The sequence below is a fragment of the Saccopteryx bilineata genome, chromosome 8, assembly GCF_036850765.1.
Source record: "Saccopteryx bilineata isolate mSacBil1 chromosome 8, mSacBil1_pri_phased_curated, whole genome shotgun sequence".
NCBI lineage: Eukaryota > Metazoa > Chordata > Mammalia > Chiroptera > Emballonuridae > Saccopteryx > Saccopteryx bilineata.
The window spans coordinates 37,356,329-37,381,921 of NC_089497.1; the positions used below are offsets into that span (position 1 = coordinate 37,356,329).

Consider the following 25,593-nt stretch of genomic DNA (forward strand, 5'->3'; position numbering starts at 1 on the left):
TCAATAGCAGCATGAGATCATTATTTCTCTACATTTATGCTTCATATGTGCATACTTCTAAATTTTCTAATATGAGAGAATAAATTAGTATACCATTGTTTTATTTTGAATGTCCTTGCTTATTAGAGATGACAGCACCTTGTTAACTACAAGGATTTAAATTGGGCAATAAACCAAATGAACTGCCTACTTATATCTTTACCCATTTTTCTATTAGGTTATTCATGTAATTAAATTATACAATTTTTTAACATTCTCAATATTTATTTTTTATATCTGTTGCAAATATTTCTTCCACTTATAATTTGTTACAATTTTATTTCTCTTGGCTTTTGCCACGTCAATGTTTACAGATTTAATGTAGTGAAATTTATCAAGATATTCCTTTTATAGTGAAACTAAGAGACATTGATAAGAGTGTGGTGGATACGGGGGGAGGGGGGAAAGGGAGAGGGAAAGGGGGAGGGGGAGGGTCACAAAGAAAACTAGATAGAAGGTGACAGAGGACAATCTGACTTTGGGTGATGGGTATGCAACATAATTGAACGACAAGATAACCTGGACTTGTTATCTTTGAATATATGTATCCTGATTTATTGATGTCGCCCCATTAAAAAAATAAAATTATTAAAAAAAAAAAAGATATTCCTTTTATGTCTTTTTGTGACTTATTCAAGAAGATTTCCTAAGACTTATCTGCTATATATTGCCTTTTAATGAATTTTATTGTTTTTATTGCAGAAAGAACATTTAACATAAGATCGTAAATATTTAAGTGCACAGTATTCTTAACTATAGGCTCAATGTCGTACATCAGATCTCGAGAACTTAATCATCTTGCATAACTGAAATTTTATACTCGCTGCATAGCAACTTCACTTCTCCCCCTCCATTCTGCCCCTGGGACCCACAATTCTACTCTCCATGTCTATGCATTTGACTATTTTTGATGTCTTATATAAGTGGAATCCTGTTGTATTTGTCTTTCTGTGACTGGCTTGTTTCACTTAGTCTAATGTCTTCCAGGTCTGTCCAATGTTGTAGCATATGGGAAGACTTCCTTCTTTTTAAAGGCTGAGCAATATTTCATTATGTGTATACACATGTTCTTCCTTTTTTGTTTTTAGACGCTATTCATTTTAGAGAAGGGGGAGACAGAGAGAAGGGGGGAGCAGGAAGCATCAACTCCCATATGTGCCTTGACAGAGCAAGCCCAGGCTTTCGAACTGGTGACCTCAGCGTTCCAGGTCGACAGTTTATCCACTTCACCACCTCAGGTCAGGGTGCATGTATTTTCTTTATGCATTCATCCATTTGTGGACATTTAGGTTGCTTTCATATCTTGGTGATCATGAATAATGCTGCATCTTCTAATGGCTTTATAGCTTTATTTTCACATTTAATTCTTGAATGCAACTGGATTTTGTGTGTGTATGAATAATGTAAGGTAGAAAATTAACTTTTATCTCAGAAAATGAACAATAATCTCACACCATTTATTAAGTTGTCTATCTTGTCATCAATATTTTGAAATGCCATCTTTATCATATATTGTTTCCATATATACAATAGTTCGTTTTTGAAAAGGTTTCCCAGTAAAGTTACAGCTTCCTACATGGATTTCTAAAATGCCAGCGCTCTCTGACCTGCAAGGTTATGGAGTATCATTTTCACTCTGCTAAGCTTGAACACAATCTTCAAAATTAAAGGCTAAGAAAACTATCATCATTTTGCCTTTCACTGTTCCAACACATTCACAAGGTTACTTATTTCATCTTTTCCAAACACTTATCAAGTTCAGTAACTCATTAACAGAATATTAATCATGTCTGACCACTGACATGCAGAGTGGAAACTCCTGTCCACACACAGGGAGACCAGAAGCTGGAAGGTGCTTGGCGGACTCTCTTCTCTATCACTGTGGGTCCTAAGGACCAGTATGCCCCAGCTCTAACCTGGCCTCGTCTTACTCTTGGACATCACTGTTTCCCCTCTCATTTGATATATTCCAAATCAACTTGAAAATCCTTTAAGAGTTAGAAGAAAGACTATGAAACTGAGGAAGACAAAGGGGACGAGGTGAGAAAATCCATTTCCCAGAGTTGTGAAGCTCAGCTGGGCCATTTTGCCCTGAGCTCCTTGGGCATTCATTCATGTGAACTGAGGTTCCACTAATTTTGATTGTGTTATGTTTTGCTTTAGATTTTAAGGTGTAATATTAATATAGCAAAAAGAAGTAGCCATATAGATGAGTATATCTGGCAAACAAGTATTTTGTTAATTAATCAGAGACTAAATAGGACCCCACATTTGGGTCAATTATTTATTTTGACTTATTTTTAATTTTATGCCATTGGTCTGATCATAAGGAAAAAAAAGTGGGCCATTTTATTTTTCGACTTGTAGCCTCAAGTTCCAATAATTCACATCTCACATGCTTTTGACCTTTCATTCACATCTGCTAGTCAGATTCGCTGTCAGTTATATTTTTCTAGATTATACATTCACTCTCTTTTTACAACTATATGATAAAGGCCAGAAAAATATAACTCCATTTTCTAGGCTTGTTATTGTCCCTTCAGGTTTTCACATATCAAGCCAAGGAGTCGTGAGGATAAATGATATGAGAAAGCTGTTCCTTCCGATATGAGGTCTCCCGGAATCCCGCGTCAAGCCTGGGGTGGCTCACCTGCTCAGCTTCTGGGCGAGCAGCCGCTGCCTGCTCTCCAGGTCTGCAGCGCTCCCCTGGCTCAGCTCTAACGCGCCCTCCAGCTTGTGCTTCTCCCTCTCACAGTTCATTCTCCTTCTTCTCTCCTGCTCAAGTGCACCCTCAAGCTGACAGAAGGAGATAATTAGTTAGCCAAATAAACAGGTAAAGTTTATACTTCCTTGGATGTGCTCATTCATTACTTACCTTCTAGAAAATTATTTTAAAAATAGAAGCACAGATTCTGTTTATTGATGCCCAGCTATGTTGATATTTTCAAATAAATACCACATGCGTCAACAGGATAATAAAAGACTCTAGCAATCAGCCTGACCAGGTAGTAGCACAGTGGATAGAGCACTGACATGGGACGCTGAGGACACAGGTTTGAAATCCCAAGGTCACCGATTTGAGTGCAAACTCATCCAGCTTGAGTGTGGGGTCGCCAACTTGAGCATTGGATCATAGGCATGACCCCATGGTTGCTGGCATGAAACCAAAGGTCACTGGCTTGAGCCCAAAGGTTGCTGGCTTGAGCCCAAGGTCACTGTCTTGAGCCCAAGGTCACTGGCTGAGCAAGAGGTCACTGGCTTGGCTGGAGCCCCCCAGTCAAGGCACGTATGAGAAAGCAATCAATGAAGAACTAATATGCTACAATGAAGAATTGAAGCTTCTCATCTCTCTTGCCTTTTCTGTCTGTCTATCTCTGTCTCTCTCATGCGCTAAAAAAAAAAATCTAGCAATCACAGTGATGGAAGAAAATTTTGGTGATAAAGGAATACACATTCTATCCTAAAGAAGGAGCCAACAATAAATGGCTAGTGAGGCCTTGTTTGATTCTTATCCAGTGAAGGGAGGCTCACTTCTTCACATGGCAGCTCATTTCATGGGTGGATAAGTCCATTTACTCGGGAGAGCTACTTCATAAGAAGCCAAGATATTCTCTGCAGGTTCTTCCCTGAAGTCTGAGCTCTGACCCCTGGAGCGATACCAAGCAAACCGTCCTCACAGCTGTCCTGCGTCTCCCCACTCTGCTGCCCCTTTCAAACACGTCTCACATGACACAATTTGCATACCTCTTCACCCCCCGGGGTAACTTCTCCAGTCCCCAGCATTTTATCATATTCTGGTGCCACACCGAAGTGCTCAGAACATTCTAGTTTTATCTGAATTAATGTTGCCAGCAATGATATTGAGGTTAGTTTAACAGGACAGATAACAGTTACAATATCGCTATTTTTAGTAATTGAAGTTCTTTCCTGTAAAGAGCAAAAATATGAAATTTAAATGGGAAGAGGAGAGAGAATTTCTGAAAGTTGTATATAAAAACCTGAAAGTAGGTGAATTCCTGGAGAGAGAAAATATGTGAGACCAATAAACCCCCATACAGAGACTCAGCCAGTGGAAGTAGGAAGAGAAGTGAGGCAATAGGTTATAGAGGAAATTGATAGAAAGGCTTGAGGAAAAAGCAAATGATGATGATGATAATAATAATAATAAAAACCTATCAACCTTTGTCAACAATTTTATAAAGGCTAAGCTTTAAGGACTCATAAGAGAATGAATGCACGCACGATGTCAGCGGGGACAGGAAAGGAAGAAGAATGATGCTGTCCAATGAGGCTGGTCTGAAATAACTTTCTATCACAGAACGGCTCAAGGCAGAACAGAGCACCATCTTTAGAATCTTACAAGTGCTTTCCAAGAGTGTATGTAGAATTCAGCTTCTGACTTACATCTCTTTCAACTAGAAATAAACTTCAGGTCACACTGGAGATATAATAGCCCTTTAAACCAATCCTTCAACACTAGTGTTAAAATAGAGTACCGGCATATCTGTGGGGCAAAATACCAGGTTCTGTGGGAAAAAGTCATTTAGGATAATGACACTTTATGCTTCAGCCTAATATTCTTCTCAGGCTGCCCAGGGTTGTTTGAAATTTGAATTCATAAACTGACAAATTACATACTAGTGCTTTGCTACATTATAGTAGTTCAATGTACATTAAGAAAAAAACACCCCACTATTTCTAACAATGAGGGGAAAAAAATCATGTGACGAAGTTTCCTGAAACTGTCAAGATAAATTAACTAAATAAAAACTGGAGATTTGTATATATGTAGACAGGTAGCTAACCAGCTAGACACATCACTTCTTACTGCATCTACTTGCTGGTCCAGTTTCAGCTTGTCTTTGCTCAGGTTGCTGAGTCTCTTCTCCTCCGCACGCAGGTCATCCAGGGTCTGCTGATGGGCCTCCTGCACCACCTCGGCTGTCCGGTGAAGTTTGCCGATATCCTCATTCAGAGACACCACTTCCTCAGTCAAGGTCCTCACCTGTGGAAAGAACACAACAGCTTCCACTGGAAGGCTGGGTGTAACACTAAGGACCATGTCCTCTCTTTTTCTAGTACAAAAAGAAGTCTCACGAGCTATCCACTCTCATAAAGAACCAAATCTGGCCAAATTCATGATATACTTTTAAAAACTCTGAATTCACTCCCCCCCCCCCCGCCCCCCGCCACACACACAAAATGATGTTACCCGTCATGGTCAGGGAAAGGGGTAGTCCGGTTAATCAAATATCGTCAGTTATCAAAATGGCCCGTTTTTAGAGTGTCATGCTATAGTTATACAACATGAGCGACCGCTAATGGTAGAGCCTTATTTTGAGTATTCAGGGGGTACATGTTAATCTTATTGTGCCTCAATATCCCCCCAAAAGTGGCAGTTAAAGAAGAGGTCTAGCCGATAAAATTTGCAAAAAGTGAAGCTGGCTGTCTCAGGCCCATGTGATTTTTATGAAAGTGAACCAATGATACAAGAGTTGCTATTTAATCATCTGCCAAAATAATAGTGTCATTTTGGAGACAAGTTATTGGAAGCCTGATATAGGCTCTTCAGCTAACTTCAATCCATACACAGATATGCAAGTTAAAACAACCTTCAACCGAAAAGGACAAAACAGCAAAGTCCTTAATTGGGATTAAAGTGACATCTCCAAATCAATGACAGAGCTGGAGATTCAGATACATCCCAGACCAGCTTTCCGTAAGCCTCAGGCTTGCTCTCCTTCCAAAAAAGGGAACTTAGAGGCTCCAGGAAACCACTTTGCTCTTTCTATTAGATTTCAGATGCAGTAAGATTAGAGCAAATGAAGACATTTCATTTGGGAGATTTAATGGGGTTGCACACATCAAACTGGACATTTGAACTGGGACAGCACAGTCCTTCAGATCCTTCATTTTATGCTATTTCTGACTCTCAGTGTTGTCAAGTTTACCAACTGCAGTCTTAGTTCAACAGAGCAAGGCCCTGGCTGGTTGGCTCAGTGGTAGAGCGTCGGCCTGGCATGCAGGAGTCCCAGGTTCGATTCCCGGCCAGGGCACACAGGAGAAGCGCCCATCTGCTTCTCCACTCCTCCCCCTCTCCTTCCTCTCTGTCTCTCTCTTCCCCTCTGGCAGCCAAGGCTCCATTGGAGCAAAGTTGACCTGGGTGCTGAGGATGGCTCCATGGCCTCTGCCTCAGGCACTAGAATGGCTCTGGTTGCAACAGAGCGACGCCCCGGAGGGGCAGAGCATCGCCCTCTGGTGGGCGTGCCGGGTGGATCCCAGTCGGGTGCATGCGGGAGTCTGTCTGACTGCCTCCCCGTTTCCAACTTCAGAAAAATACTAGAAAAAAAAATTTTTTTAAAAAACAAAAAACAGAGCAAGCCTGGTACGGTAGCTCGGTTGGGAGCGGCATTCAGGCATCTGGGCCTTCCCAACATTATAGAAAAAGCACCTTTTGCTCTGCAGCGTGCCTCTCCTTCTCTGACTTCGCCAGCATTGTTTCCAGGTCGTCGATTTCTTTCTTCAGCTCAGAACATTCATCTTCCAGTTTCTGCCCCCTGGCAGTCAGCTCAGAATTTATCTCCTCTTCTTCCTCCACCCGCGCAGACAGCTCCTTGACTCTGGCCTCCAGCTGGATCTTGGATTTAATCAGCATCGTGCACTGCTCTTCAACGTGTGCCAGGGTCTCTTGCTTCTGCCCCGAGGAGGAGAAAACTGTTGCCAACAGCTGGCAGCAATTTATCAGCTAGGCGAAAACTCTGCTTAACACTAGCAAAGAGATAATTGCCTGCCCTCTGCCCGGAACTCTCACCTGCCTTCTTTCCTAAGCAGTTGAAATGATATTTCCAGTTTCCCTGATCCTATTGTTGAGAAGTAGAAGAGTTGCTTGTGTTTGCAGGTGCTTTAGATCTTTCAGGCCATTCAGTGGATTAGATTACTTCTTCTAAAGCACTTAATAGAATCCTGGTGGCCTGTAGGAGCTAACATGCCTCTGGATACTGGGGGTATACTGCTTAAATCACAGCTCTGGAAGCATCCGCCGGGCATAGAGTTTGAGATTAATACCTGATCGGTATACAGTCTTTACAGATGTGTTATCTCAGACAATAGGATATTTATAATATTATTATAAGCACCCTGGTGTATTTGTTTAATATATATAGGTATTGTCTAATAAAGAGAGCTGAGCCATGGATTTATTCACAGGCTGAATTCAGAAATCATAGGTTACTTATAAGTCACTAACTAGATTTCCCTATTTCCATGGAAAGATTTTTCTCAGTGATTCTGCCAGCAGTAAATTCTGAAAGTTATATACGTAAAGCATAAAATATCTTTCCATTTATCTTTCAAATGTATTCTCCAACTCTCACCAAGTGACCCATTGCTCCTGGGTTATGGGTCAAGTAACCAATAAAGGAACTGATTGTTTTGTGCTACAATAGCACCTTTTAAAATTCAAAACTCTCTAATTTATCTCCGTTAGAGGATAAATAAAACTTCCCTTTTGTGAGCAAGTTCTTAATTACTGCATGTCTCATTGCAACGTAACTTAACACACATCTCCATCTTTCACCTCTAGGTCTTACTCATTGTAACGATGGTGGCTGTGGCCAGGCAGGTCCACATTGGGTTCGGGCAGACCACAGAAGAAGCAGGAAGCCAAAAGGCATTGGGCTGTTCCCATTTACTGGATTCTCACAATGGCGGACAATCAAACAAGCAGGGAGAACACCACCTCTCATGGCAGTGGGTAACCAGACAGGCAAACCTGCCCCTCACGGTGGGGGTGGGCAAGCTATCTACCATGAGGGAAAGTATATGTATAGACTTACGTAGACTATACACACACGTGGCTTCCTGCCACGTGCTTACGCACTAATCATGCAAAGTGTTTGCAGCTGGAAAACAAGCAAGCAAGCCTAACCACAGCTGTTTTCCCTACACTCCACCCGTTTAGGTCCCTTGCAATGGTCCCTGTGCAAGAAGCAAGGTACGTTACCTCCGTATTTCACAGAGACAATAGAGACTACAGCAGCAGACTACTAACGCACAAGCTATACCAAAAATGACAATAATTACAAAAGTACCCTTCACAATGATATCTCCCTGAGCACTCAAGGGATAATACACTTCTGCCTTAGGTGGACAGGTGCCAGTTGCCCAGGGAGTTAACTGGAGGCCCACCTCTAGCCCCCTACTCCATGGTCCCAACAAGGTCACCCATCATAGGTGGGGACCTGTATAGTCCAGGACCTCATCCATGGAAGCTGTTGGCCTTTAAGGAGGGCTGTTGGGGCAGGCAGCAGAACATTACCCTGGTGCCCAAAGCCCAGCTTGAGTAAAGTGTCCTTGGTGCATGCATATCTGCAACTATATAGATGGGAACAGCTACCTGGTGCAATAGGGCCTCTACAAGTGCTGGGCCTGATACCTCCCGCCCCCCCCCCCCAATCAGGGTCTTTCATACTATCTACAAGCAGCATGTCCATACAGCAAGGGAGCCAGTGCCCCTCCTCTTATCACAGTTCCTACTCCAAGAGTCCATTATACCACTCAGAGATCAGTCCACAGTAGACAGCCCAGCTGTCTGTGCAAATCATGAAATGTAAAGGTTCATTACAGGCAACTAGCCATATAGCTCTTTGATAACAAACCTCAGTGCCTTTCCATAAGTGCTCTGCTCATTGTCACAGCCCCATCCAAACCCCTCAGAGGTTACATGGACATCAAACTCACAGGGCCTGTCAAGGTCAAGCACATTCAAAGCCTGTGCCACCTTGACAGTTCTCTTAGCTGCTGCAAAAGCACCTATTATCTAGTAAGGCCAACACCTTCTGCACATTAGAAGGAGACCAGTGGACTGCCAATTCCACATGGGGTATCTGGTCCCCACCCATCCCCATTAGATGGGTCCCTCAGCCAGAATTCCCCCTATTCAAACTGGGACAATAGGTCTTGGTGGATCCTCCTCTCCCTCACCTGTCTCCAACATATAATCTTGCAGCTGTGCAACATGAGCAACAACCATTTTCTTGGCAGCTGCCACAGATGCTCATTCCCCCTGTTTTTCAGTGGCTGGAGCCTCTGTTCTGGCCTAAGCTGCCATCAAAGCTCTAAAAGAATTTTATTAGATTTGCCATCTAATTTCTCCCTATCTAACCAGCCACAATCAAATCTAGCCACATCTGCATTCAGGTAAACTTTATAAGCCCATTTCTCTTGTTAGTCAGGGAGGCAACACAGGCAGTAGCCTGCACACCCTTATGGTGCCACACGGCTTCTACTTCCCCCAAATCTGCCATCTTCCATGTAACAGTGTTGATGAACTGTCCCACAAAGGGGCCCAAGATACCCACCAGTGACCCCAAAAAGGTTGATGGGGTACTCTGGAGAATAAAGTCCCTCATCCCTGACATAAATACCTTTAATCTGGCCCATGGGACCATGGGTTGAAAACAGCATTCTTCCTACCCAGTTCCTGGAGGACATCATGCAACTCAGTATATAATTGCCATCAACTCACTGCCCTGGCAAGTCCCCAGTATACTGCCAGACCACACCAATGGCAGCCACCACCCATTCTAATGGGGTATGATTTCCTGGGTTGTCATGGAAGTTCTGAAAATGCTGCCTTAAGGAGAAGTGAGTGGTAATGGCAGCTAATTTCTCCATCTGTGCTCTGGAAAGCACAATACCATCCACTACTATGTCCCACAACTGCAGCAACCAAGCTGCCAGAGACCTGGTATGTTTCTGCCTAAATTTCGGCCCTAACTCATCAACTCTGTCTGGGTGTAGGGCCAGACCACAGAATGCTCACCTACTTGTGGAGGGGGTGGTGCCTGCCCCCGAGGCACTTTCTGCTGCTGGGTTTTCACCTTCTGGAAAACCAAGGGCCAGGCTCCGAGTCTCCTGATGCCAGTTTCAGCTTGAACTTCCTCTTCCTCCTCCTCAGAGGAGTCAGAAATTACTACCACGGACTCAGAGCCACTCTTCCAGCACAAATGCAGCTCTTCTTTATTTCTTTATTTATTTTTTTTATTCATTTTAGAGAGGAGAGAGAGAGAGAGAGAGGAGAGACAGAGAGAGAGAAGGGGGAGGAGCTGGAAGCATCAACTCCCATATGTGCCTTGACCAGGCAAGCCCAGGGTTTCGAACCGGCGACCTCAGCATTTCCAGGTCGATGCTTTATCCACTGTGCCACCACAGGTCAGGCCAAAAAATGCAGCTCTTCTTCCAGCACCTGCTGCTGTCAGCCCTCAGTCTCCAGCTCTCACTAGACAGAGCTCTTGAACTCAGGTAGCCTCTCACACAGAGCTTTCAGTTTCTGCTTTCAGGGCTGTAGAAAACACCCAGCCCATGGCTCCCAGCAGGGTATCCACAGGGAACTATATGCTCAAGAATGGCCACTCTTCTATCCCACTCTTCAAGGGCGCTGGAAGTTCCATACCAGTCAGAACCAAATCTTGCTCACAGTGCCAGGAGTAATGCCAGTGGCCATGGTCAAGCAGGTTCACATTAGATTCAGGCAGACCTCAGAAGAACTGGGGATCCAAAAGGCATTTGGGCATTCCCATTTACTGGACTCTCTCAATGGACAGTGAGCAAGCAGGCAGGGGAAATACTGCCTCTCATGGCAGAGGCTGAGCAGACAAGCAAACCGCCCCTCACAGTGGCAGGAAGGCAATCTTCCCAGAGGGAAAGTACGTATAGCCTTATATAGGTTATATGTACATGTGGCTTTCTGCCATGTGCTCATGCACTAATTATGCAAAGTGCTTGCAGACAGAAAACAAGCCAGCAAGCCTAACCACAGCTGTTTCTCTTATACTCATCCTCTGCATTATGCTAGTTTGGGCAATTTATTAACTATGTATCTATTTGTCTGGCTTAAATTAGTGTTAGATCAAGAGCAGAAAAAAGAAAAAAAATCCAGGCTATTGGTTTTTAGCAAAGAATGGCCCAACAAATAAGGCTTGAAGAAGCACAGATGGGAGATAATACGAAGTAGTAGATCTCCAACATTACTAAGGACCAAAGAGAAGGGCTAACTAAATTAAAAACAAACAATAATGTCAAAACAGGAAGGGTCCACACAAGTCAGAGAATCTTCCAATGTTTGAGACGCAATAGGGACAACTGGTCTTCATTTACTCCCGGGTAACCAGCAGAACGTTGTTTGCTCTGTCCCATTCAGCTGTGTGCAGGACCTGCCCCTAGCACCCAGTAAGGAGCCAGTATAATTCACCATCATCAACCCCTTCACTAAATGTGACAGCAGGACAGTTGAGCGATAGAAATACCCTGTTCCAAGCCTGACCCGTGGTGTCACAGTGGATAAAGCATTAACCTGGAATGCTGAGATGTGTTTTCAAACCCCAGGCTTGCCCAGTCAAGGTATATACAAGAAGCACCTACGAGTTGATGTTGTCTGCTCCTCTCCCATCTTTAAAATTAATAAATAAAATCTTTTCAAAATAAATAAAGAAATATCCTATTACCAGTGGCAGTTATTTTCTCACATACTCATAATGTTAATTGGAATGGCTTCTGAGTTCATCTGGTATTTTGAGTACATGACTGATTTTAAAAGGTTTCTTATTTCCTTCATCCCTATTGTCCTGTGTCTCTTAAAAATAAATGACAAAATCTTTTCTAACTCTGTCAACATTTTTGTTTTGTTTTGTTTTGTTTTGTATTTTTCAGAAGTGAGAAGCGGGGAGGCAGAGAGACAGACTCCCGCATGCACCTGACCAGGATCCACCTGACATGCCCACCAGCGGGTGATGCTCTGCCCATCTGGGGCGTTGCTCCATTGCAACCAGAGCCATTCTAGCACCTGAGGTGGAGGCCATGGATCCCAGGCCAACTTTGTTCCAATGAATCTTTGGCTGTGGGAAGGAAAGAGAGAGATAGAGAGAAAAGAAAGGGGGAAGGGTGGAGAAGCAGATGGGTACTTCTCCTGTGTGTTCTAGCTGGGAATTGAACCCGGGACTTCCACACACCTGGTTGATACTCTACCACTGAGCCAACTGGCCAGGGCCAGCTCTGTTAACATTTTTAATCACAGTTACCATTTGAAGTCATCTCACACTTCCTGGATTTGCTCTGGAGCTGGCTTCTGTGTGTTTCCCATGCTCAGTACACTGATCTTTTACCATGTATCCCAGGCTTCGACCCACCGCCCCTACACTAGTTGGGTCTATCTCTATTTCCCATGTCAGCCCAAGTAGCACTGGCTACTCTCTCTGTCAACAGGAAGAATGATGAAAACTTGGAGGCCAGGTCTTATCAAAAGCTGCCTCTCCTCTAAAACAGACAACATATGATATTATAAATAGTGATTTTCAAAGTATGGATCTTAAAGTAGGTTTGGGAGGGGCAGGAATTTGTATTTCTAACAAGCATCCTAGGTAAGGCTGATATATTCTAAATAGTCTGAAGTTCTAGAATCACTGTTTTATTAAATATTTGTCAGAAATGTGGTATGGGTATAAATTATTACATAAACTATGGCCTACTGAAACACTGATGGATAGCACAGCCCCAAAATAGAAGAATAACTTGGTTCAGTCTAAAATGACTAAAAAGCAGGAAAACAATGTTTTATTTATATAATTATATTTGAGCTCAGTATTTTTTTTTTAACTTAGCATTGTTCTACATCAGGTGAAGAATTTAAAAAGGTGAATTCAATCCTATCTCTGCCTTTGGGATGTTTAGGGATACCAGTAGTCCCAGGGGCTAGAGAAGAGGAACATGAAAGAGAGTAAATAGTGACATACAGGCATCAGGTTGGAGATGGAAGCTCGAATGCCAGGGCTTGGAGTCTATAACGCACATGTTGCAGAATCTGAAGCTTGTCAGAGAAGCAATATCATGTTCATTTAAGACAATGGTTCTCAATCCTGACTGGACTTCAGAATCATCCATGCAGATTATTTAAACCCACACAGGGTGTGCTTAGTCCAAATATCTGAGAATCGGGTCTAGGCAACTTTCTTTTTATTTTAAGGTTTCATAAATGACTTTGATGCAAATACAAAGTTCAGGACTGCTTTTTTAAAAGAACTAAGCTGGGCCCTGGCCGGTTGGCTCAACGGTAGAGCGTCAACCTGGCGTGCGGGGGACCTGGGTTTGATTCCTGGCCAGGACACATAGGAGAAGTGCCCATCTGCTTCTCCACCCCCCCCCCCCTCCTTCCTCTCTGTCTCTCTCTTCCCCTCCTGCAGCCAAGGCTCCATTGGAGCAAAGATGGCCGGGGCGCTGGGGATGGCTCCTTGGCCTCTGCCCCAGGTGCTAAAGAGGCTCTGGTCACAGCAGAGCATCGCCCCCTGGTGAGCAGAGCTTCGCCCCTGGTGGGCATGCCGGGTGGATCCCGGTCGGGCGCATGCGGGAGTCTGTCTGACTGTCTCTCCCCGTTTCCAGCTTCAGAAAAATACAAAACAAAAACAAAAACAATTAAAAGAACTAAGCTGATTGGTAATGTTGGTTTGGACGAGGGGAAGGGGAAGTAGGGACGGAAATCAGGAAAACCAACGAGGTGCATATTACAGTGATCCCGAAGCGCTACTAAAATCCTGCGCTTTGATTTGTGAATAAGTCTTGAGCTAGATACAGAATTTTAATTAAAAGCCAGAGCTTCTGGCTCCCATGATAGATCGCAGTGCTTTTATATAGTCAAACCTCATCTCAAATAGTTTGTCTATTTTTCAAAGACTTCCTGCCAATAAAATCACTTCTCTTTTGAAACAGGGTGTCTCTTTGTTCCCATTGTCTGTGTTTGATGAAATTCTACAGTATTTGAAAACGATGTGCCTGTATTTGGTTTTCGAGTCAACGCTGCCTGCAAAACAGGGATTCTGATTAAAGCCTTGATTTGAAGAACAAATGGTGGGGCCACTCACAGCCTGCAGCTGAAGAAGCAGGTCGTCTGTTTCCCGGAGAAGAGAGACTCGCTTTGCGTTCAGTCCATCCCTCTGAGATTCTGGTGCCTCCGAGGCTTCTTGCAGTTGTACACACTCTGCCTTGAGTCCAGCTACCTCCTTTCCCATCCCGGCAGATTTAACAATAGGCTTGATCTTGAAGAAGAGCCTCATCCAGGGCCAGTTCTTCACAGTCATGAAAGTCCTGATGTTCCACTGGATCAAAAGAAGTGCATCCCTAAGTCAAGGAGAGAAAAGAGAAACAAATTAACCCAGGCTATAAGAGAGTTACTTTCCAAGTTGAAATTCTTAATAAGCACATCTTTTTAGAAGTCATTATAAATTCTCATTTGTCTTCAAAGAACTTCTATATCTGTGGTCTCATTTGATTCTGGCAAAGTCTTTTGAGGGATTTCTGAGGCCAGCAATGTTTGTGGATTAGATATCCTGCAAATGCTCCCACCACGAACAGCTTTTAAATGAGAGCTGAGCCTAAAAAATAGGAGAAATAAAGAGGGAGCTAAACACCTGAGCAGTGAGTGAATGCACCGCCAGCTTGGCTATCTTCGTGGATGAAGGAAGCCAGTCTTAGTATTGCAGGAGTTTGTAATTTTATATCCATATGGATAAAGAAGCAGGCGGAGACGTTCAAAGAATATCACCCTCAATGAAAAGAAAGACTAAAATGTTCACCACTGGGACAGAGAAATGTCAAAGAGAACTACATCTAATTTGGTCTGAACTCAGGGTGAAGAAAAAAATCCTACTCTAAGAATTGTTATTTTTTTTTTTAATCATGGCCCAGCACCACTGAGACGTTTGAGATTTAAATTATACTACCTGATTGGTGTAGAAATATGCAAAAAGTTAGCATGATCATTTTTTAAATTGGTAATAAATATCTTTGGGTCCTTGAATGAGGAAAACACAAAATTATATTGAAGAAAACACCCTAATATCAAGCATCAAGATGAGCTTACAATTCAAAATTATAAGACACATATTTTAAAAATTCAACCATCTGGCCCTGGCCGGTGGCTCAGTGGTAGAGCGTCGGCCTGGCGTGCGGAAGTCCCCGGTTCGATTCCCGACCAGGGCACATGGGAGAGGCGCCCATCTGCTTCTCCACCCCTCCCCCTCTCCTTCCTCTCTGTCTCTCTCTTTCCCTCCCACAGCCAAGGCTCCATTGGAGCAAAAGATGGCTCGGGCGCTGGGGATGGCTCCTTGGCCTCTGCCCCAGGCGCTAGAGTGGCTCTGGTCACGACAGAGCGACGCCCCGGATGGGCAGAGCATCGCCCCCTGGTGGGCATGCCGGGTGGATCCCGGTCGGGTGCATGCGGGAGTCTGTCTGACTGCCTCCTCGTTTCCAGCTTCAGGAAAATCAAAAAAAAAAAAAAAAAAATTCAACCATCAGTGAAGGTGAACACTTACAATAAAAAGTTTGCTTAAACTCTCAAGAATTTCAGATAATTGAACAATCCTGTGGGTACTATGAAATAATTGTTAAAATTATTAGACTTAAAGGAAAGAATTAAAAAAACAAGAAAAACAATAAAGCATAGATGAATTTGAAAAAGGACCCAATAAAATGCCTAAAGCTGAAAACTATAGTCATTGAAATCAAACACAACGAAAGAATTAAGCAGCTTTATAGACCACTGAGAAAAAAAATGATTTAAGAAAAGAATAAACCCGAAGAAAATGGAACGAATAAATTAAGATGAGATCAGAAACTAATGAACTAGAAAACAAACAAAAAACAATACAGAAAGTGAGAAAAGCTGGCTTATTAAATAGGCTAAATAAACATCTGATATGAATAATCAAAAAAAAAAGAAAAAGCACACAAAACAAAACAATGCTGGGAATGGTGATACTCTAGAAATATTATAATCTAGGAATATGCTTCAGAAACAATCATAGATATGGTAGAGATCAAAAATCAATTTAGCAAATTGGAAAAAAAAAAACTTTTAATGTAAATTTTCTCTTTTCAACTACACTGCTTCAAAAAGAAAGGAATCTTAATTGGCCTATAACTATTACACTTGATCTTAGCCAAAAGGTTGAGAAGCAATAGGCCTGTAACTATTAAATAAATTGAATCAAAATTGTAAAATATATTACAAAAGAAACACCAGATCTAGATGGTTTTATAAGCAAATTTTACCAAACATTCAAGGAATAAATCATCACGATAAATTGTTCTTGTTTTGAAAAGATTAAAAACATTTTTCAACTCTTCTATTAGGTCAAGGTGACCTTGATCCTGAAGTCAGATAACACTTCAAGAGAAAAAAATTATAGGAGAAACTTATTTATGAATATTGATGCAAAAATCCTCATGATAATATTATTAATCTTTCATAAAAGCATTTTTTAATCTATTAATATAATTCAATACCTTTATAGGTTAATAGGAAAAATTATTTTAATAGATGCAGGAAAAGAACTTAACCATTTTCTTTGTAAAAATGCTTCACAAAATAAGATGGAAGAAATGTCCTCCACACAATATACCACATCTACAAACATACACACACAATACATACATACACACACACTACATAAAACATCATCTTTGGAAAATGAAAGCTTTTCCCAGAGTCGGAAATATGACAAAGTATGGTAAAGTTTTTGAAGTCTGAAATACTACAAGTTGGTTAGAATACAGAGCAATGGGACTTTCCTACACTTCTGATGAAGAGTAAATTGAAAAGCATTTTGGTAATATCTCATGAAGTTGAATTGTGTAAAGCCTAAAACCTAATAATTTATACCCTGAAGAAATGCCACTCAAAGTGAGGGCCTCAGCCAGCTGCTATCTACAGACTATCAGAAGGGATCACCAGCATTTTGAGTAACAGAATCCTCAAGAACCTACTGCATATGTTCGGGGGAAACATTAATAAAAGTGTCACTGCAGAACTGTTTGTAATAGCAAAAAATTGTGACTTCAATTTACTTGACATGGAAAATGAATAAAGTGTGTCCTATTTAGGTAACAGAATATAATATAGTAGTTAAAATCAATAATCTAGCACTATGGTTATCAACATTAGTAAAATTTAACCCTAGTACTGAATGTAAATAACACATTTCAAGATAATACATACAGAGTATTATTTATGTGAAAACTAAAAATATGAAAAATCATGTCACCTTTTAAAGTTAGCTACATATCTATGTATCTTCACATCTTTACAAAGCCTAGATCAAGAGCAAAATATGCAAGGGACTTTTCCTTTGCTAACTAGCTAACTACATAATTAATTTTTTTAAAGTGAGCAATTACAGAAAAATATATAACAATTGATGTGCTTTGGTGATAGCTCCATGAGTACACATTACAATATTTTCTATGTGTTTAAAATATTTCATAATAATTTTTAAAGCCATCTTATGATTTAGAAAGAATGGATAGTAAAGACCTCATTTTAGAGACAACGAAAGTGAACTATGAAGAAATTAAGAGTCTTACTCAAGTTCATACAACTGATCCTAGAAGCCACATCCCCTATCCCAAATTTTCCATAAACTTACATACCATATTGAGACTAAGAAGAGCTTTAGAAAATGTAGCCCTAATATCACTGACATCACCACGTAATGATCTTTTTCTTCTTTGGGGTAACAATAGGAATTAACAGATTATTAACGAAGTAAGTTATACCAAGACCTATGGACCTCTCTCCAGAAGATAAATTTAGGCTACAGAATACGTAAACACAACAATCGTAGAATCCCTTTGCTAACAGTCCCATCATTTACAGATTTTGCTAGATTGCTTTCCATGAGTCCATTAAAGAATAGATAAAACCTATACTCCTGTCCAAATGTGATGATAATTGTCCCTAATGAACCTGCCTGAAATAAAGTAAGAGAGCTATGATTACATGTCACCAAGAAGCACAGTTTCTGACCCATGGGAGGTTGTAAAGTAGTCAGAACACCTCCCCAGTTGACAGAAAACTTCCCCACAGACATGGCTGAGGGGTACATAACATCCCCTCCAGGTCTGTTTCTGTTATGAATTGTGAGTTACACCGCTCTCAAGATCCAGACTCTCCCGAGTATAAGGAATCCTCCCTAAGGGAAGGCTATAAGCAAGATAAGAAATATCTGAATTATGCTTATACTTGTTGGAATTAGTCAATAAACCACCTTTGTCTTTTTTTTTTTTTTTTTTTTTTTTTTTGGTGTTCCACAGTTTTAAAACTTTTAAGTCCAAGCCTAAGCAGAGGACGCAGCTCTTTACCTTGACCTATTACAATACAATGAGATAAGAGAACATCAATTGAGGCACACCATTACTCTAGCAGTGAGTAGGAAAGGGATATCACACCTCTCTTCCAGAATCTTCTGGAACCTGAGGCACATCAGTTTGCCCCGTAATCTGGCTTGGAAGAATGTGAAGACTTTAGATAGTCTTGCATCTTTCATTGCTTCCAGTTGGCCCAGAAAACCAGCTTTTAAAAACACCTGAAAGAAATGTCAGATGTTAGTTCCACTCATAACGAGTATTCAGTAAATGTCTGTTGAATTACCCTACAAACAACTGTTACCTTATGCGCAACTGATATATTCATCTCTCAGTTCTATTTCTTGTTATGTTTTATTTAATGTCTGAAGTGTATGTTTTAGAAAGTTTGGTTTTTGCCCTGGCCAGTTTGCTCAGTGGAAGAGCATTTGACCAACATGTGGATGTCTCAGGTCCAATTCCTGGTACAGGCACACAGGAGAAGTGACCATCTGTTTCTCCACCCCTCTCCCTCCCCCTTTTTCTCTCCCCCTTTTTCTCTCTCGCTTTGTCTCTCTCTTTCTCTCTCTCTTTGTCTGTCTGTCTGTCTCTCTCTCCTGCAGCTGTGGCTCTATTGGTTACAGCTAGTTGGCTGGGGCACTAAGGATAGCTTCCTGAAGCCTCTTGCTTTGGTCGCTAAAAATAGCTTGGCTGCCAAGCAACAGCTCTAGATGGGCAGATCATCACCCAGTAGGGGGCTCGCCAAGTGTATCCCAGTTGTGGGGCATGTGGGAGTTTGTCTTTCTGTCTCCCCTCTTCTCACTTAAAAAAAAAAGTTTGGTTTTATAAATATAAAGTTTGAAAAAAATATTTTATTTAAGTTCCTTAAGAAGTTAGAATATCCTCCTCCTTATCTATTAATAATGTGTAGGTTACCCAGGGAATTTGATTTAAGTTTTAAGATATGCCAGGCAGGCAGTTCTTTATAGTGAGAGGCAGGATTCTGCAAACATTTTCTGTAAATGGCCAGATAGTAAATATTTTTAGGCTTTGTGGTCACTTATAGTCTCTCTAGAATATTCTTCCTTTTTCCTTTTTTTAAACAACCCTCTAAAAATGTAAGTAGCAAGTGGGCTATATTAAAAAAATAAAGGCCAGAAAGATGGCCCTTAGTCCATAGTTTACTCATCCTTGCTCTATAGAAAGGCACTTTTGTCCTGGGAATTAAAGCTTTCACATAAAATTTTTTTTGAGAATCATTAATAATGGCCAAGATTAGGTGAGTGAAATACCTAAGGCCCAAATTTTAAGGAGCCTGTCTATCACTTTTAGAAGTGTACGAGTCAGCATATGTATAACCCTAAGAGTTAGCTCCTCCTTAAATTTTGTGCATTAGGATGCTCACTCACCTCATGATAGATGAGCAGTATACAGCAAAAATAACTAAACACACAAGGAAGCAAGGCACCAGAGGTGAAAATCATCAGGAACAACAAACAGTGGAACCAGCCTCTCAGGTACTCAAAATGTGGGACTCAAGTAACATTTTACAATTATGTCCTACAGAGTTTTTTTCCTAGGAGATCTTCAACCTAGGTCCTCCAATTATCCTTGTTTAGGTCTTTATATGGATATCATTAGAAAAAGACATGATGTTTTCTATCAGGTAAAACCAAATCTATTAGTTAGAAGTTTCCCAAAATACGTGGATCATCTAAGTTCAAGCAGAATTTAGTGAGTCACATTTAACAAAGTTAACTTTGTATTAATTTTTTGGATAGTGAGGTTGGCCTTAAAATTTTTAATTACTCAGATAGTCTTCTACAATTAATTCCTTAGAACAGTACTTCTGGATTAATCAGTTCACATACTAACAGGCAGTTAACCACAGCAATTTGATTCACTTTTTTCTAGCTCTGATATGTGTATATATTTTTTTAGCAGACTAAGGTTGAGTTGGTATTTTATATCTTTGCAACAACTTGCTTAGATGAATAATTATAAAAATGTGAATGTAGTCAAGACTGAGGTTTCAGAGGCATTGAATTTACTTTCCCAAATAGCACAGAAGTTTCCACTTTCAACTGTGCTGTATCCTATTATTTGTGGTCACAAGAGCTATAGAATGTCTTATAATTGAACTTTCATGGGTATTTTAAGATATACATTCTTTCCACCCACTCTTCTCCCAATGCGTTTCTTGCCGTGTTCTGGTTACCTTGGTGCTTCCCAAGCGGTACAGGGTACGGTCTATTTCCAAGGAGCCAAGTAGTTCTTCAGCTGCTTTTCTGCTGCTTATAGACTTGCTCTTTGGAAAGGCCTTTGGGTTCAGAATGAAGTACCTAATTTAAAATAGGTAGAAAATAAGTTCTGGAGTCAGGAGGTCATATGATTCTAATAAAGAATAATCTGGATGAGGAACTTGGAAAGGAATACAGACTTCTAGCTTCTACCAATATTTCCGTTTTCATAATACTCCTGGCAATAGGAATGAGCTACAAACAAAAATAACTTACTTTCGTATAATAGTTTGTACTTTTCATAGTACTTTAGAGACAGCTTTCATTTGACTCTCTGCTTAATTAGGGAGGGAAGGAGGGATGGGGAGGGGAAGGAGAGAAGCAGGCGTATGTGTCTGTATTGTACAGATAAGAAAAATGATAAACAGAGACACTATATCCCAAGATTCCTTCACCTTAACGGTAAATTGGTGAACTAGAAACATACTTTTTAATTCTGGGACAGGTACTCTGTCCACACTACCATACTTCGCTCACATTTGCTTCGTGATCTATAATTCACACTTTCAGAATTCAGGAACTAGGAAGCAGAGGATGCGTCTCCTGCTTCCTGCCTCACACCCTGCTGGCTCCCTTCCTTCCGCGTGTTTGCGAGTGAAGCCAGAGCCTGCTTGGATGGCAGCTATGATTAAGTATATACAACATTTCAGAGATTCAATTCAGCCTCCATATCTTTCTTCTGTATATATTTCTTCTATATGTGGGCCTATTATACGTTAATAGAGATTTAAGGATATTACAGCTACACGGCTGTTGGATTTAAGGGGAAATAATAATGGAGCTCCGTCATCATCTATCTCACCACCACCACAACGCATTGATCTGCAGCCTGGAGGACATCAACCGAACATAAAACGCGTGCCGAAACACTCGGAGAGGTAAACGGAATAGACTGCCTGTGGCTTCTTGACTCCTGGGATGTATGTTTACCTTTGTTTAAAATCAGCATACGGCAGTTGGTTTGGAAAACCTTCACGGCATATTCTAATCCCTTCCAAGACACCATTACAGCGCAGCTGCTGTAGAACCAAGTAAGGGTCCATTACACCTGAAGAAAAGGGAGTCAAGTTGAGTCTGTGTCTAAAAAAAAAAAATTGTTGCCCTCAATTTTGTCCTAATCGCCGTATGTTGGGTTCAAAGAGTTTGAATCTGGCGTTCTCTGTAAGAGAGGTGATAAATAGCCCGCCCACTCCCAGCCTAATAGTGCTCAGAGTACCCATCCTATTATGTGGGAGCCTCTAAGTAGGATTTACCTGAAATCCCTTTAACATGGAACGAGCCCTTCAGTTTGCTGTTAGTCAAGATTTTATAAGCAAATATTCCTCAAAGATGAAAAAGAATGCAGTGTTGCTAGAATATAAATAGCTGGTATCACATCTATTCACCAGCCAAAAAACAGCGAGAGAGAGAGAAATAAGAATTCCATAGGGACCTAATATCGCCAAGTAGGACAAAGGGATTACAAGGAGGGGGATAAAAAGAAAGAGGAAAAAGACACAACAACAAAATTTGGTTTACTGGTTTTGCCTTAGGAAGGACTTGGCCACATTCCAGACTATAATCAGCATCTAAGTTCTTTTCTATAGTATAAGCATTCTTCTATCTCTATAGCATAAACACAATCCTACCCCCCTTCCCTTTCTTCAGAAGAAGCACCACCAGGGCTGCAATCTCCGATAGAAGCTTTTGAAACACCGTCCAAGGAGCCACTGCATCTGACTCTCAGCAAGTCTTTTGGAAGAAGCCAAGCAGCACTCCTCCGAACACAAAGCCCTACTATAGTATTATCAGAAGAAGGAGAAGGAGATGACTGTCTATGCGCGGGGTCACAGCAACAAATAAATAAAAGCCATATACCCATATTCCTGTACTCTCATCCGACTCATAGACAGAAACAGATGAACTGTAAGAAGCAGCAAAAGTAAGTCCTGCTGTATCTTAAAGTCAGGCACACTTATTTCCTTTAAGTACATATGAAGAGATGTTTTGATTAGATCATGAAGCTTTTCTTATAACTTTGTCTTATGACTTAAATTATAAAAAAAGCCCTACTGAAATCAGAGCTAGAGCTGGCTAGATGGGAGACAACACTAATAAGTAACAGAATGACTCCAAAATAGAGGCAGCTAATTAGATTCCTTGCTAGATGGAAGCAGTGTTCCTAGATGCACTCAGAAACCCAGCTGATAAGAAACAATAAGACAGAACCATACAGTGTGAATGCACATGAAGTGTTTGCATTATAAACTCAAACTGCAGCATCATTGTTTAGCATTACACTTGCCAAAAATAGGTCATAGACTGTCAAGATTGGGGTCATAATTACACGAGGTTAATAAAAATGCAAAATATCAATACTACAGAACCTTAGAAATCAGAATCAGCAACATCTGGCTACATATTCCATGGGTGGTTAGTGCTCTGAAGATATAAGTGCTTGTCAAATACACAACTTTGAGGCCCTGGCCGGTTGGCTCAGTGGTAGAGCGTCGGCCTAGTGTGCAGGAGTCTCAGGTTAGATTCCCAGCCAGGGCACACAGGAGAAGCGCCCATCTGCTTCTCCACCCCTCCCCCTCTCCTTCCTCTCTGTCTCTCTCTTCCCCTCCCGCAGCCAAGGCTCCATTGGAGCAAAGATGGCCCGGGCGCTGGGGATGGCTCCATGGCCTCTGCCTCAGGCACTAGAGTGGCTCTGGTCGCAGCAGAGCGACGCCCCAGATGGGCAGAGCATCGCCCCCTGGTGGGCGTGCCGAGTGGATCCCGGTTGGGCGCATTTGGGAGTCTGACTGTCTCCCCGTTTCCAGCTTCAGAAAAATACAAACAAACAAACAAACAAACAAAAAAACAAATACACAACTTTGAGTCTGACATCCTCTGGCCAACCTCTACAGAAGCCTGCAAGTCTACAGAGAAGGCTGGGAATCTCTAAACCCATGATATAAGAAAAGCAATCCATGTAGTTAATATAGTGAAAACTGTGTTTTGGCAATTAAAAACAAACAAAAAAAATAATTCATCGCCACCCACCTCAGCTCATCATCCTTCTACCACCATCTTACTCATCAAAAGGTATCCACTACAATACACTAAGACATTTGAACAACCTAAGTGTCCATCTACAGATGACTGGATAAAAAAGTTGCAGTAGCCCTGGCCAGTTTGCTCAGTGGTAGAGCATCAGTGTCGTTTGGAAGTCCCAGGTTCAATTCCCAGTCAGGGCACGCAGAAGAAGCGACCCTATCTCTCTCCCTCTCTCCTCTCTCTCTCTCTCTCTCTGTTTCCTTCCTGCAGCCATGGCTAGAATGGTTCAAGCAAAGTTGGCCTGGGCAGAAAGGATGGTTCCATGGCCTCAGCTTCAGGCACTAAAATAGCTCCATTGCCAAACAATGGAACAGCAGCCCCAGATAAGCAGAGCATTGCTGGATATAGGGTTTGCCAGGTGGATCCCAGTCAGGGCACATGCAGGAGTCTGTCTCTGTCTCCTCACCACTCACTTAAAAAAAAAAAGGTTGTAGTGTATATATTCAGTGGAATATTATTTTGCCATAAAAAGGAGGAAATCTTGCCATATGCAACAACACGCATGAACCTTGAGGGCATTGTGCTAAGTGAAATAAGTCAGACAGAGAAAGACAAATACCATATGTTCTCACTTATATGTGGAATCTTAAAAAAGAAGAAGAAAAACCAAACTCATAGAAAAAGAGAGATCAGATTTATAGTTACTAGAATGGGGGATAGAAGGAGGAAGGTGGTCAAAAAGCACAAACTTCCAGTTATAAGGTAAAATATTACTAGGGATGCAGGTACGACATCATGAAAATAGTAAACACTGCTGTTGTTTTATATGAAAGTTGTTGAAAGTAAATCCTAAGAGTTCTCATCACAAGAAAAAAACATTTTTCTTTTCTTTTAATCTATACGAGATGATGTTAACTAAGCTTGTGATAATCATTTCACAGATATCAAATCATTATGCTGTACACCTTCAGCTTATATGTGCTGTATGTCAATAGTATCTCAATAAGACTGAGGGAAAAGGAATCCAAAAACAAGTAACCACTGCCCAGAAGTACATAACCAAAGAGATAAGTACTGTGAGTGAGAGGGAAGATATTAGTCTTGGGAAGGAAGACTAGAGGAAGTTCTTAACAATTAGAAATGGATTTAGGAACTACCCTTGTGATTTGGTCAATTTAAATAATCCAAATCAAACAATCTCCTTTATGCTTGCATATCTATCTTAATCCTCTAATTAATCATTCAATCTTTTTTTTTATTATCCTTTGCCTTTGTAGACAATGATGACATAGAAGCTTATCCACTTTTTAGCATGAAATTTAAGGAGGAATTTAAATGGTCATATCAAGCATTCTAATGTTACCCAATTGAGCCTGCTCTGTGAAATCCTTCTGTATGTCCACCTGAGTCTCAATTCAAAAGCAATCTGGTGAAGGTGCTAAGGACCTCACTTTTCACTTACTTTCATTTTTCCATCTGAAAATCCACCCTTACGTAAAGGGGATTTTATATAAATGTTTCTTAAAGAGACAATCAATATGGCTTAAATCAAATGTATGCCTTAGTGTGGATTACAAAGGAATCCAGTTCTTACCTGGCATTTTGTTTACATTGGGATTTATGCATCTCACAAAATGCGGTGCTGTTGATTTGAGATTAGTCATCAATTTATTTAGGTTCTCCTAAAATAGAGGCCATGACAAACACAAAATCACTTTGCAAATCACTAAAAACATTAATCCACCTCACAAGTGTCTTCAAGTCTATCAATTTAACTTAAAGCCAAGATGCATACCAACAATAAAACAGTGAATTCAAGATTCTTCTCTGTTTACCAAACACACATGATTTCTTTCCTATGCCAAGTAGTTCTTCATCTGATACAGTTCTATTATGAATCATATCTACCTGTTTTGAGTTTGTCAGCAATAATTTGTGGCTGGGTAATAAAATACCTTGAAGAAAAAATAGTTTCTAAAGTTTTCTGTCTGGAAAATATTTATCTTAGGTCAGATTCTCTGGAAGCAGAAATGAGATGGGATTCTGGTTCAAGAGACTTATTTGGAAA

General features: G+C 41.1%; 1 protein-coding gene across 1 annotated transcript in view; it reads right to left on the reverse strand.

The window, feature by feature from the left end:
• MYH15 (myosin heavy chain 15) overlaps positions 1-25,593 on the reverse strand; it is a 173,044-nt gene that overhangs the window by 73,646 nt on the left and 73,805 nt on the right. The window contains exons 18-25 of the mRNA XM_066241634.1: positions 25,120-25,207; positions 21,438-21,555; positions 20,426-20,549; positions 18,313-18,449; positions 13,950-14,205; positions 6,491-6,733; positions 4,868-5,044; positions 2,690-2,835 (exon numbers count right to left, since the gene is read on the reverse strand). Of these exons, the coding sequence (XP_066097731.1) occupies positions 2,690-2,835; positions 4,868-5,044; positions 6,491-6,733; positions 13,950-14,205; positions 18,313-18,449; positions 20,426-20,549; positions 21,438-21,555; positions 25,120-25,207 (1,289 nt within the window). The remainder of the gene's footprint in view (positions 1-2,689; positions 2,836-4,867; positions 5,045-6,490; positions 6,734-13,949; positions 14,206-18,312; positions 18,450-20,425; positions 20,550-21,437; positions 21,556-25,119; positions 25,208-25,593) is intronic.